Genomic DNA, 13,389 nt, shown 5'->3' with positions numbered 1-13,389 from the left:
TAAGGACAAAAACCTTCCCAGCCTTAGCTCTAAAGCCTTAGGCAGGTAATCGCTGCTGCTGCTGTTGGTATGTTAATGGGGAAAGGAGGAATATAGTGATGTCTGTGTTTTATCAGCCATAATAAGCCTCATTTGCTTGCAGTTGTCTTCTCCCATCATGTCTTGGCCTTTCAGCAGGTAGAATTGTAGTGCAGCTGCTTAGAGGCTTCTCTTGGACTCAGTGACCTTAAAGGTCTTTTCCAACTCAAAATTCTATGACTCTGTTCTATATGAAAACATTGGGGGGGGTGGTGTTGACAAAGACTTGCTAAACTTAAGGCCTGAGTCAATGGAGTACTAGTGCTCTGTAAGAGCTCAGAGTTGCCTTGTGGTTTGTCTTGAGTCTAAGTGGAGCTCTGTTGTCTTCATCTTCATAAATTCTTGTTTAATAGGAAGAATGGGGATGGTGAAGGCCTGGGGTGGAGGTTTCTGTCTAGTGGTGCATTTCTTTTTTTCTCTTCTTTTTGTATTTCTTTTGTCATGTTTCCTAGATCATAAAATCATAGGATGTCAGGGGGTGGAAAGGACCTCTGAAAATCAAGTCCAACCCCCCTGCCAAAGCAGGATCACCTAGGGCAGGTCACACAGGAACACATCCAGACAGGTCTTGAAAGTCTGTAGAGAAGGAGACTCCACAACCTCTCTGGGCAACCTCTCTAAATGAATTACTAACAGGACCTCTTCTAGTACTCTGCACATTAAGTGCATATGTCCATTCATAGGATCATGTCCTCACTGAACTATGCAAAGGATCAGAAAAAATAAAATCAAGTCAATTGTTGTGGTATTTTAGGCATTGGCTAGCATCCTGTAGTAAAGAAATCATTCCTTTAGTGAGAACTTACAGCTGGGTCCAGCAAAGGGGTTGTGTATGATTCTATATGCTGTACTGCTGTGCATTGACACCAACCTGTCAGCTAACCCACCTGACAGAGGGCAATTTAAAGGAAGTAGAGGATAATATGCTGCCTTCTAATTTATTCTATTGTTTCTATTAAAATTTGAGTCCCTATGAAGTGTGAAAAAGAGAACAATCCTGGCTCTTTGAAGAACAGTATGGGTGAATAACCAGAGGAAAAGAACAAAGGGGATTTCAGCACAGCTAGTTAAGTTTGCAAATTGCAGTTAAACTTAGTGACCACTTAGAAAGTGGAAGATCTAAAAATAAATAATGCTAAGTGCTATCTTTGGAGATTTATCTTGCTACCCAAGTGTGGAATCTCCCCCTTTCCTCCCATACATTCTTTAAATTTTCAGATTTAGCAGAAAATTTCAGGTGGTTCATTGCTGGCCACATTAGTCATTCTGAGCTCATGCTGCTTTTGTCCTTGAGAATCGAAATCTGCACTAAAGATACCTAAGTTCATGTCCCAGTGGAGGCCAGTGACAAGCGGAGTCCCTCAGGGCTCAGTCCTGGGACCAGGCTTGTTCAACATCTTTGTCTGTGCCATGGACAGAGGCATTGAGTGCACCCTCAGCAAGTCTGATGATGACACCAAGCTGTGTGGTGCAGCAGAGAGGCTGGAGGGAAGGGATCCATCCAGAGGGACCTGGACAGGCTGGAGAGGTGGGCACAAGCCAATCTCAGGAGGTTCAACAAGACCAAGTGCAGGGTCCTGCATCTGGGTCGAGGCAATCCCAAGCACAAATATAGGCTGGGCAGTGACTGGCTGGAGAGCAGCCCTGAGGAGAGGGACTTGGGGGTGCTGGGGGATGAGAAACTCAACATGAGCTGTCAATGTGCACTTGCAGCCCAGAAAGCCAACCAGAGCCTGGGCTGCATCAAGAGAAGTGTGGCCAGCAGGTCAAGGGAGGTGATTCCCCCTTTCTACTCTGCTCTGGTGAGACCCCACCTGGAGTACTGCATCCAGTTCTGGAGCCTCTGTTACAAGAGGGATCTGGAGGTGCTGGAATGTGTCCAGAGAAGGGCCACCAGGATAATCAGAGGGCTGGAGCTCCACTCCTATGAGGAGAGACTGAGAGATTTGTGACTGTTCAATCTGGAGAAGAGAAGGCTCCAAGCTGACCCTCTTGTGGCCTCCAAGAAAGGGGGCTCCAAGAAAGCTGGGGAGGGACTTTTTAGGATATCAGGTAGTGATAGGACCAGGGAGATTGGAACAAAGCTGGAAGTGGGGAGATTCAGACTGGGCATGAGGAAGAAGTTTTTCCCCATGAGAGTGGTGAGAGCCTGGAATGGGTTGTCCAGGGAGGTGGTTGAGGCCTCATCCCTGGAGGTGTTTGCAGCCAGGCTGGATGAGGCTCTGGCCAGCCTGATGTAGTGTGAGGTGTCCCTGCCCATGGCAGGGGGGTAGGAACTGGATGATCCTTGTGGCCCCTTCCAGCCCTGACTGATTCTATGATTCTGTGATTCTAAGTTATTTGCCCTTTTATTGATTTCACTAGTAAATCACCTCAACACTGCAATGCCTTGGAAAGCTTTGTGCAAAGTGCTTGTCATCATCCATCTCTCCTGGAAGGTAGGTATGCCTAGATGAGGGATTGTTGCTTTTGGAAAGCTCCGTTTCTGCAGTTCTCAGGTTTGTCTATATTATTTCTTCTATCTTCCTAATATTTGTAATAAAGCTGTTTAGGTCTTATATTGCTGTGAGTTAAGCAATTTAAATCCCTCTACTGGGGAGCAAGAGAGAGCAAGTTTGTTCCTAGATGATGTGTCCACTTCTGCAGACAGACCAAAGCATCTTAGGAACAATACACAGCAGAACAGGGAGCCAGTGAGGGCCTCTCTTTGCCATTGCTCTGCCATGGCAGTGTAGTACAGTTCTGGTTTGCAAATGTAAAGCTGGCTGAAATACTCTTCTCCCTGGGGGTATTCAAGGCCAGATTCGATGAGGCCTTGAGTGTAGTTGAGAGGTGTCCCTGCCCATGGCAAGGAGGTTGGAGTAGGTGATCTCTAAGGTCCCTTCCAGCCTAAGCCATTCTACGATTCTATGAGATTTGTCAGTGTTCAGTTCAGAAATCTCTTGTCTGCGCTGCATGTAAAAGAAATGTAACTTCCTTGCTGATGTTCCTAGCTCAAATGATATGTCAGAAATGGAGAAGTGGGAATTCCTTGTTCTAAAGGTGTCAAATCCTAAGGCTCTAAATGCTGTCATGCTTCTTTTGCTGGTTTGTGTTCCCTGCTGCTCATATGACCCTATGCCTTCTATTTGCACACCTGGGATTATTGGTTTAAACCAGACTTTTACATCTCCCTGAAGTAAAAGCAGTATGTTTGCTAGTGAGGTAGCAGAGTGGGCTTTTTTTTTTCCCCCCTTTTTTTTTTTAACTAAAAAATGATGCAGAGGAAGGTAGTGGTGGTACAAAATGGAAGTGCAGTGTACCCATGTACAAAGAACTGGTACATTTTTGAAGATCTTTCTTTCACAGAATCAACTAGGTCAGAAGAGACCTCCAAGATCATCAAGCCTGCCCCATCACCCAACCCTATCTAATCAACTAGACCACAGCACTAAGTGCCTCATCCAGTCTTTTCCTCAACACCTCCAGGGACGCTGACCCCACCCACCTCCCTGGGCAGCCCATTCCAATGCTTCACAAACTCTCCAAAATGCTTAACAAATAACAAAGACCTCTCCCTGCTGTGTCTATATTTTTGTTCACTGCTTTACAAGCTGATGTGCACATACAAAATGAAGCTAACAACTTCCAAAGTGGTGTCCCTGATGACCCAGTGTTTGTTCAAGTACTTATATCTTGTTGGCCAGGATACATTTCACCTGAGGCCAACATCTGCTCACTGATTCATGGCCTTTTCTTTGTCGTGCCCTTAAGCTGTTTTGACACCAGAGGTTTTGCAAGCTGGGTCTCAGGAAGCACCAGCAGCAATAGAAAATGGCAAGGGAAACAATGTGAGCTGAAGCTCAGTGAAAATAAGAGTTGTGTAATATGGCACTGGTTAGTGGCTGGATGACAGCCATCCGTGATGACATAAATTTAGTGGCATGCGTAACTGCGAAGAACAAAGGAGTTAATCAGCAACAATACTGTATGTAAGAAGTGTTACTGTGTGTAAATACATATTAAACTCGTTGCCATGAGCTTGTGATAGAGTCAAGTGTGCTGTGGTTTAGCCTCCTAATATTCCTTTTGGAAAAAAAAAATAAATCAAACAAAACTTTTATGATTCATTTTAGGTTCGTTTTCTGGGCTGTTAAGTGGCAGTGAAACAGCGAAATGCGTCCAGCAGTCAAATCATTGCCCTGGTTGAAGATGCTCACAGCTTTTTACCCAGAGGGAAATATCATCCAGATGATGAATTAAGAAAACAACTCTTCACATAAATGAAGCACAACAATAAATTATATTGTTTTGCTTCTGTTCTCTATTTTTCATTTGCAGTATGATACAGAAAGGCAGCTCTTTTCCTCTCAGCTTTATAGAATTCACTTAAGGCAGGCTTTGGTAGTAATCATGAGCAGGATACAGCTTGTGTTTTGCCTTGAAGGTGCTTCAGTCTAACTTAGGTACCCCTGCACTGCAGAGAATTATAGTGTGCTGGCACTGCTAAAGTGAACAGGGAATTCTTCCATGTATCCTGCTTCCTCCTGTACTAAGTGTGTTGATCTGTGCTGGTGAAATGGGGCTATGCTAGGTAGCAAATGGAGTTGTCTTGAAAGGTTGTAAGATGTGGTGGTCTTGCAAACAAAGCTGAAGAAAATGACTTGGGGGTGCTGGTGGATGAGAAGCTCAATGTGAGCCACCAGTATGCACTTGCAGCCTGGAAAGCCAATCACATCCTGGACTGCATCAAGAGAAGTGTGGCCAGCAGGTCGAGGGAGGTGATTCTCCCCCTCTACTCTGCTCTGGTGAGACCCCACCTGGAGTACTGCATCCAGTTCTGGAGCCCCTGATACAAGAAGGATTGTATGTGCTGGAATGTGTCTGGAGAAGGGCCACGAGGGTGATCAGAGGGCTGGAGCTCCTCTCCTATGAGGAGAGACCGAAAGAGTTGGGGATGTGCAGTCTGGAGAAGAGAAGGCTCTGAGGTGACCTTCTTGTGGCCTTCCAGTATCTGAAGGGGGCTACAAGAAAGCTGGGGAGGGACTTTTTAGGGTGTCAGGGAGTGATAGGACTGGGGGGAATGGAACAAAACTAGAACTGGATAGATTCAGACTGGATGTGAGAAAGAAATTCTTCCTCATGAGGGTGGTGAGACACTGGAACAGGTTTCCCAGGGAGGGGTGGAAGCCTCATCCCTGGAGGTTTTTAAGGCCAGGCTGGATGTGGCTGTGAGCAACCTGATCTAGTGTGAGGTATCCCTACCTGTGGCAGGGAAATTTGAACTAGATGATCCTTGAGGTCCCTTCCAACTCTAACAATTCTATGATTCTGTGACAATGTTTCAGTGTTCTCTCAGTTAACTTTTTCATTGTTTTTTGTGGTTGCCTTTTTTTCCCCTTTCCCGGAGTAAGCAGTTCAGGATACAGACTACCTTGCGTTTGTCCATGACTTTGTCTGGTGCAGGTTCAGTTCTGAACACCAGTTCTTGGCAGTATGAGAGCTGATGGGGTGAAGATTCATTCCCCTATTTTCCAATGATCTGTTCCTGGCTGCAGAGGTACATTTTTTTTTAGTCCAGTATAGCTCAGTAGAAGCACTGCAAACTCTACCCTGTATTCCTTGTATGTCAGTGTTTAATAGTTGGACTTGGTAATCACAGAGGTCTTTTCTAACCATGGTGATTCTGTAATGTTTTCAGAGTTTCATCCAGCAGACAAACTTGGGGCCTTTTTCCAGAGATCATAGAATCATAGAATCAAGAAGGCTGGAAGAGACCCTAAGGATCATCGAGTCCAACCTGTCACCCTACACCTCATGCCTATCTAAACCATGGCACCAAGTGCCACGTCCAATCCCCTCTTGAACACCTCCAGGGATGGTGACTCCACCACCTCCCTGGGCAGCACATTCCAATGGCCAACCACTCTCTCTGTGAAGAACTTTCTCCTCACCTCCAGCCTAAACCTCCCCTGACACAGCTTGAGACTGTGTCCTCTTGTTCTGGTGCTGGTTGCCTGGGAGAAGAGACCAACCCCCTCCTGGCTACAACCTCCCTTCAGGTAGTTGTAAACAGCAATGAGGTCTCCCCTGAGCCTCTTCTTCTCCAGGCTAAACAGTCCCAGCTCCCTCAGCCTCTCCTCATAGGGCTTGTGCTCAAGGCCTCTCCCCAGCCTCGTTGCCCTTCTCTGAACATGTCCAAGTATCTCAATATTCTTCTTAAACTGAGGGGCCCAGAACTGGACACAGCACTCAAGGTGTGGTCTAACCAGTGCTGTGTACAGGGCAGAATGACTTCCCTGCTCCTGCTGGCCACACTATTCCTGATGCAGGCCAGGATGCCATTGGCTCTCTTGGCCACCTGGGCACACTGCTGGCTCATGTTCAGCTTACTCTCAACCAGTACCTCCAGGTCCCTTTCTGCCTGGCTGCTCTCCAGCCACTCTGTCCCCAGCCTGTTAGCACTGCATGAGGTTGTTGTGGCCAAAGTGCAGCACCTGGCACTTGGACTTGTTAAATGCCATCTCTTTGCAATTGAGAGTGCCAATCCTTTTGCTTGAAGTCACTTTAAATCTCCCATGCTCTTAGCATGCTGAGCAGAGGTTCTCTCATCAATGTGTAGAAGGCTGGCCTGTGGGCCTGCTGCAGTTATTCTGGAGGATATGGCCCCAAGTGGCCTCTTCAGAGAGGGAGGTGTATGTGTATGTTTGTGTGCTCATACATGGGTATGTGTGTGCACATGCCAAGAAACTGAGCTCTAATTTCCTCTGGAAAAGGTGGATCCAACTTCTTGCTCCTCTCAGTCCCCTTTTGGGTTTATCTTTGTCATTTATAATGTCATCTTCCTGCGTATTTTTAGTTTCTAGCCTATCTCTGTTGAACTGTTCTTATTTTAATTGGCTAAATCAGGAGATTTCTGGCTGATTAATGTTTCCCCTCTGCTGCTGGGTTATCTAGGATAGGCATAAACCTTTCCATGCCTCATTTACTTCCAGTTCCTTTCCAAACAAGACATGCACTGTTCCTGCACCTTCCTGTCTTTCCTCACCTGCTGTCAGTTTCTGTTGTACCTCTCACTGGGTGAATTGTTGTTCCAGCTGTGCACTTGCATTTCGTGACTTTATTCCTGTGGCCAGAAATGATGTATGAAGCCTTCTTACATCAGCAGTAATGACAGCAATACTCAGGTGACAACTTTTGGCAGGTAGATACTTACCTGAGTTTCTTTAACAGTTTCAGTACTGCTCCTGGTGAATAAGGATGTTCAATAAACAAATAAAAGGATTAATTTCCAAAGCTGGAACATTTAATGTTGAGGAGTGAAATAAGATGGCTATATTTTTTTATTTCTCAGCATAGATGAAAAAATCCCTATCAATCAGGCTGTTAACAAAATAGCTCTTCCTGCTCCTTTCTGTACTGTGCCTTATTCTATGGATGAAACAAAAGTCAGTTTCCATGTGGTCCATCCCACATCTGTGGTTCACCCCAAATGCTAACGGTTTGGTTGTCATGATTTCCCTCTGTGCCAGCAGATCAAGATTAGAGATGATTTACTATGATTAGAGATAGCTGAAACGATTAGAGTTCATTTCCTACTGGTAAATTGCTTCTGATTTCTTCTGAGGTATGAGGGCAACACAGTGCCTTTTTCTACTTTATGCATTTACATGAAATATAATTGTCAACTGATGCCTTTATGACACTGTGGAGAGCACAAGGGGTCATACCAGTTTGCTGGAAGAAGTTCCTTCACTTTGAAAGAAAAGAAAAGAAAAAAAAAAGGGTTATATTTAAGTGGAAGATTAGGTTTTTAGGTTTTGCATTTGCACTTCAACTCAGAAGTGTTGTTCTCTACAACTGAGCGTAGCTACAACCAGCATTTGTGAAGCTGGTGCCTTTGCTAATCCCGTGGGAAAGTGCCAAACTTGTCACTTTTTATAAATTGCTGCCTTTATGACAGGAAACTGGGAGGGAAGGGTCTTGTATCTGAATGGAACAGCAAGGAGAAAACTGGGACGTAAGGAGAGATGTGTCACCAAGTCACTATTCTCTGTGGTGGAAGCAACGCCCAGAGCAAGGTCTTGCTGAAAGATTGGATGCAAGCCATGAGAACTCTATAAGCATCCGGTAAATGTTTTGGCTGGATGAGGAGAAGACCTCCTGGAGGACAATTAAAAACTAGGCAGGCTTTTTTAACTTTGTCTTGTTTCTGTTCAGCACTCTCTAAACATAGCAGCTTTTTTTTTCCTTTTTAAATGTATTTGTTGGTAGCAAGAAAAAAAATTATTCTTTTAACTGAACACATCATCTGATGAAAATGATTTGAGGATGAATGGCAAGCCATTGTCAACATGGTAGTGAGTCATAAATTTGGGTTCAGTCATGCTTATAGCATTTGGCATGCTCAGACAAGATTGGGAGTCCTAGATGGTTCCTAGATGATCCAACTCTAAGCAGCACAGACTGGCTTGAGAGCTTGTAATGCTGAATGTACCTCCTGGTCCAAGCACGCCTGATAGGACTGTGAGTAGGTGACTAAACCTGTTGAGTTTCTATTCACACTCAGAGTTGCCTTCATGATGTAAAATATCTTTAATACAACTCAGGAGCATTGTGTTGTATCTTTAAAGGGCTACAACTCATGTGAGCACTTCAGTTACAGAGAATCACAGAATCAAACAGGTTGGAAAAGACATCAGAGATCATCAAATCCAACCTGTTACCTAATACCTAACACCTCCTGACAGCTAAACCATGGCTCCAACTGCCACATCCAATCTTTTTTTGAACACCTCCAGGGCTGGTGACTCCACCACCTCCCTGGGCAGCCCATTCCACTGGCCAGTTACTCTTTCTGTGAAGAACTTTCTCCTCACAAGTTGCCTTTGCTTATTCTGTACAGGTGATAAGTTGAAGGCTTAAGTTCAAACCCAGTACAAGTTTTTTTTAATATGATGCAAAAACAAAGCAGTAAAAATTTTTCTTAATGCAATAGTTTCAAAATTCAAAATTCAAAATTCAAAAGTTATTTTGAAGATTACAGTGTAGGCTTTGGGTTGGTTTTGGTTTGCTCCTAGAAAACATCTCTGTTATGATCTATAATTGGACTGGCCAGAGCAAATACTTTGTCCTATGTGTAAAATAGCTCATTGAAACGGGAAGGAGGAAACTGGCTGATGAACACAACGTAGTCCTTTGGCCAGGCCTGTAATGCTCAGATGTTTCCTATGCAGCAGATGTTTAACTGACTGTTGTGAGTTGCTGTTGTGAAGCACACCTTCTAACAGACGTCCTTCTTTTTGTTTTCCCCTACTCTTGCAGCAAGTGACCGGGAGAAGTTTTGGTGAGAAAGATTTTCGTTCTGGATTAGAAAACGGCATTCTTCTGTGTGAGTAAGTAACACTTCTAGCTTTGAGCCTCAAATACAGCCTCGACTAAAGCTGAAATGAACTTTCGTATGACCAATTGCCTGTTTCCTTTGGTGAGTTTTGAGCTGGTGTTTCACTGCGGCATCATTTCATTGCCAAACCTATTGTTATGGGGAGGATTGAAATGTGGCTTCCAGCAAACAGGTTTTGCAAAGTGCTTCCCTCACTCCACCCCAGCTCTTTAGTTGAGTTATGTAAAGTAAAAATTGTTTGCTTTTTCGGTTTCCTTTTATTTAAAGATGTTAACCACAGATTGGCAAGTGGTGTTCCACACCTGCCTGTGGACCTCTCTGCTACAGTGAGGTGTTTTGGACTGACTCCAGGCCTGAACACTGTCAGGAGTTAGCCATCTGAATACCATCAATACTCAGCTGCTTTTATAGTTTCTGGAAAGGTTAGGCATCCTCTAAATTTTACCTAAAGGTGTATTTGAATGATGTGTTTTGTAATTTTTGGACAAGAGATGCAAGTTAACTTTTGCATGTTTCTCTCTCTGGTTTTAATGGCTATTTTTTAGGCAGAGTATTCCAAAAGCGTGTTGTGGGCTTAATTGTCAAATCTGGTGACTTTTAAGAGCAATCTGGGAATGTACCCTAGTGCTTGTAGCAATTTGAAAATCCCTTGCAGGTTGTCAGGAGTTTGGGAAAATTCACTGATCTGAATCACCTGTACAGAGAGATTTCTTTCCCCTGGGTCTGCAGAGTTGTCACTGAAGTCAGTAAAAGCTGTCTTTGCACACCAGGAGGACAAAGCTAGTGCAGAACTAACTGCTTATTGAAATTTATGAGATCTTTTGAGATGTTTAGATGGACCACTGCTGCTGTTTATTAAGTTTTATACTATGAAAGGTACTGGAACTTAAAACTCTACCACTGTTTTCAGTGGTAGAGTTGAGCTAATATCCTGTAACTCAACTCTGGGTAGCTGACAATAGCTTTGAAACTTACTTGTGTGAGTACTGTTGTGTATCTCACTGGTGTCATTAATCAGACAGCTTGAACTTTAACTGTTAAAGGGAAAAAAATAAATAAAGGAAATGATTTGATCTAGTTTGATTGTAGTTGCATGTCTTTGCTGAGGAGTGGCTTTGGGAGGAGGGAAGTAGTTGTTATTGTTGATCAAAAGTTGTGTAACTCGGAAGGAGCATGTAGCTTACCTCTTTGTATTTAAAGGTTGCCTCTTGCACAAGATCTCTCTTCTCTCTGTGCTCAAGGGAAGTGCTGTGTTGCATGAAAAGTAAGGGATGTGTATTTCAAGATTAGATTGTAATCTTATCTGGAAGTAAGCAGAGGCAGTCTGATTTAAATGCTGTAAACCTTCAAGATGGAAAGCTTAGCCAACTAGTGCTTTGCTAATTAAATGAATAAATATGTATTTCTTAGGAGGTTGTGAGCTCCAGGTTGTGAGCTCCAGTTGTGAGCTCAAGTATAACACTTGGTTATACTGCTAAAGTGTTCTGTGATGTTGGGCAAACTGCTTGGCCTCATTTACCACCTGTGGATCAGTACAAATCAGTGTGAAGGGATCTGTCTCCTCAACCTTAAGCCTGACAGGCTGTGATGGTTGTGTTGCATCCTGCTCCTGGCATCTGGGGCTGGTGGGTAAAACTCTATTTGGCTATAACTAGAGAGCTACCAATCTGACCTTCAAGTTTGGCTTTTCTGATGATGAACAAATTATGAGGCTAGCAATAGAAGTGTGCTCCTCACTGGTTCCAAGTCCACTCAAAATAAAGAACTCAAAAGAAATTTGGGATCTAACACAGATTTCTTAGTGCATCTTCAAAAAGTACAGGCTTTGACAAGTGAAGCACTCATAATTAATTTTTTACCTGTTGCTCAATGAAGAAGTTCTAGTAAAGCTGACACAGGCTATATCATCTTTCTAGAGAGGAATTTGCTGGTTTATCAGCAACCTACCTGGGTACTTCATGAAAAAAATCTAGTGGTATTCAAGCTTTCTCTTAATCTCCTTCCAATTTGCTGTGCTTTCATCTTTACTGAAACAAGTAGATGAAAACAAGTAGATGAAAACCTGAACTCAAAGTCTCTGATAAACTTCAGAGGACAAGAAAGAAATTACAGCAGTCTTAAGTTTCTGAAGATGGAAGAATTAATTGCCTTTGGTTTATCTGATTTGTTGAAATTTTAGGGAAAAGCTAAACTTGCTTTTATCTCCACAGTACTTACTGCTGGTGTCATTTACTGGCAGCTTGTAGCCATACACTTGAGTGGGTGATGTCCATGTGTGTGTGTGTGTGGAGTGGTGCTTACTTTGACTTGGCAGCTCCAGTGTTTTCCTTTCCTGTTGTGTATCTTGTGATGAGCATGGAAAGCAAACTCAGATTCTGAGGGATCCCAGCAGCTAGACGACTGAAAACTGATGTCAAGAGGGAGGATGCAGCCAGCGTGCCTTGAATGTCCCAAAGATGTCTCAACCTACATTGTGACTTTGCAGGCATTTTGCAGAAGGGAAGGAGGGTAGCCAGCATGCAAGAGTCCATTCCCCAAACAGTCAGACTGGCTATGTGCAAAACAGTGTAGGGGCCATCTTTTGTCTCTGTAGAGCAGGACTGTTGGAGCCTTTGGCACAGTAATGCCAGGCCTCTCTCCAGTTGATGCTGATGTTTGTGGCCAGCACAGCCTGCAAACTCAGGCAGACATCACCACACTGGTTATAAATGACTCATTCATGTTGAGCAACTATCCACATATTTTAATCAATGAAAACGAACACAACTGTGTGACGCCAAGAGCTTGAACGCTCGGCACGGGCATGCTGTGGACCACCAGCCTGATTAGCAGAGCAGCCCTGCATGTGTGCTGGGCACAGGCACCCACAAGCCTTGTACCTGCCTCTCTGGTAGTGTTTAGGCGTCTTCATCTGGCCTGATCGTGACACTTACAGCTTGAGGCAGTCAGCGTGGGAGCTGAGGAGCATATTTGAACGATGCAGGAAGCCATCAAGCAGCAAGCTGACAGATGAGGGTAACACAAGCCCTTCCTTCTTTCTGGATATTTCAAAGCCCACTTGTGCAGTTGCCCTGATAGTGCTGGATTTAATTGTTCACCCAGCTGTGCTGGGAAGCCTGTGACTGTGACTTCTGTTTGTCTGGAATGAGTTCATGGCTTTTTAGCATAGCTGGCTGACATCAGTGCAGATGGTGATTTCAGCAAGGGACATCATAGCTAGGTGGAAGCAATTCTTGCTCTGTTCTTGCTTGGTGGATCAAATTCTCATATGCAAGTCTGAGAAGTTTCCTGGCTCTGCTTCTGCATGGGTGGGCAAATGTGCCCTTCTGGAAGCATGATGAAAAGCTGTTTAAGGCAGGAACACAGCACCAATAGCAGGAAATATTGCTAGAAATCCCAAATTTCCACTCCAGCACATGTTCAGGTTTGGTTTTGTTTTTTCTTGGTTTTTCTTTGGTTTTTCTTAGCTAGCTATTAATGTTTAGGTTTGACCCAGATATAAGAAGCTAGGGGATTAATCAACAACAAATTAGATCTGGTTGTTGCAGTGTTTAAGTGCTCCTGTTCTACAAATTCAGGCATCTGTATGAAGGTTGATGGCAAAAAAAAAAAAAAGTACATGCTGTCTCCATCTGCTTGCCCCACTGATTCGCTTAGTCCTGTTGCTTTTCTGAAACAGCAGAAAAGGAGGTTGAAGTTGCTTTATTTCTGACTCTGCAATAATTGATACTAAGAAGTTTTAAAATTGCTATATGAAGACAAAAATGCATACACCTTCCTGCAGCCTTGTCCAGTTGTTACTGCTCTAATATTCTTGCAAGTGTTTTTAAGGCGAACAGTTCCTTTCCTGGGGATGTTCCAGGCTGGATGAAGCTTTGACCAACCAAGTTTAGTTGTGAGGCATCCCTGCAGGGAGGTTGGAATAGATG

The 13,389-nt window shown here is 43.9% G+C and overlaps 1 protein-coding gene across 1 annotated transcript in view; it reads left to right on the top strand.

Moving 5' to 3' along the window:
* Positions 1 to 13,389, top strand: part of LIMCH1 (LIM and calponin homology domains 1) — a 203,474-nt gene that overhangs the window by 65,095 nt on the left and 124,990 nt on the right. The window contains exon 2 of the mRNA XM_054382811.1: positions 9,382 to 9,452. Within this exon, the coding sequence (XP_054238786.1) occupies positions 9,382 to 9,452 (71 nt within the window). The remainder of the gene's footprint in view (positions 1 to 9,381; positions 9,453 to 13,389) is intronic.

The sequence above is a fragment of the Indicator indicator genome, chromosome 8 (assembly GCF_027791375.1).
Source record: "Indicator indicator isolate 239-I01 chromosome 8, UM_Iind_1.1, whole genome shotgun sequence".
Taxonomy (NCBI): domain Eukaryota; kingdom Metazoa; phylum Chordata; class Aves; order Piciformes; family Indicatoridae; genus Indicator; species Indicator indicator.
This window is presented reverse-complemented; position numbering and strand designations above follow the sequence as displayed.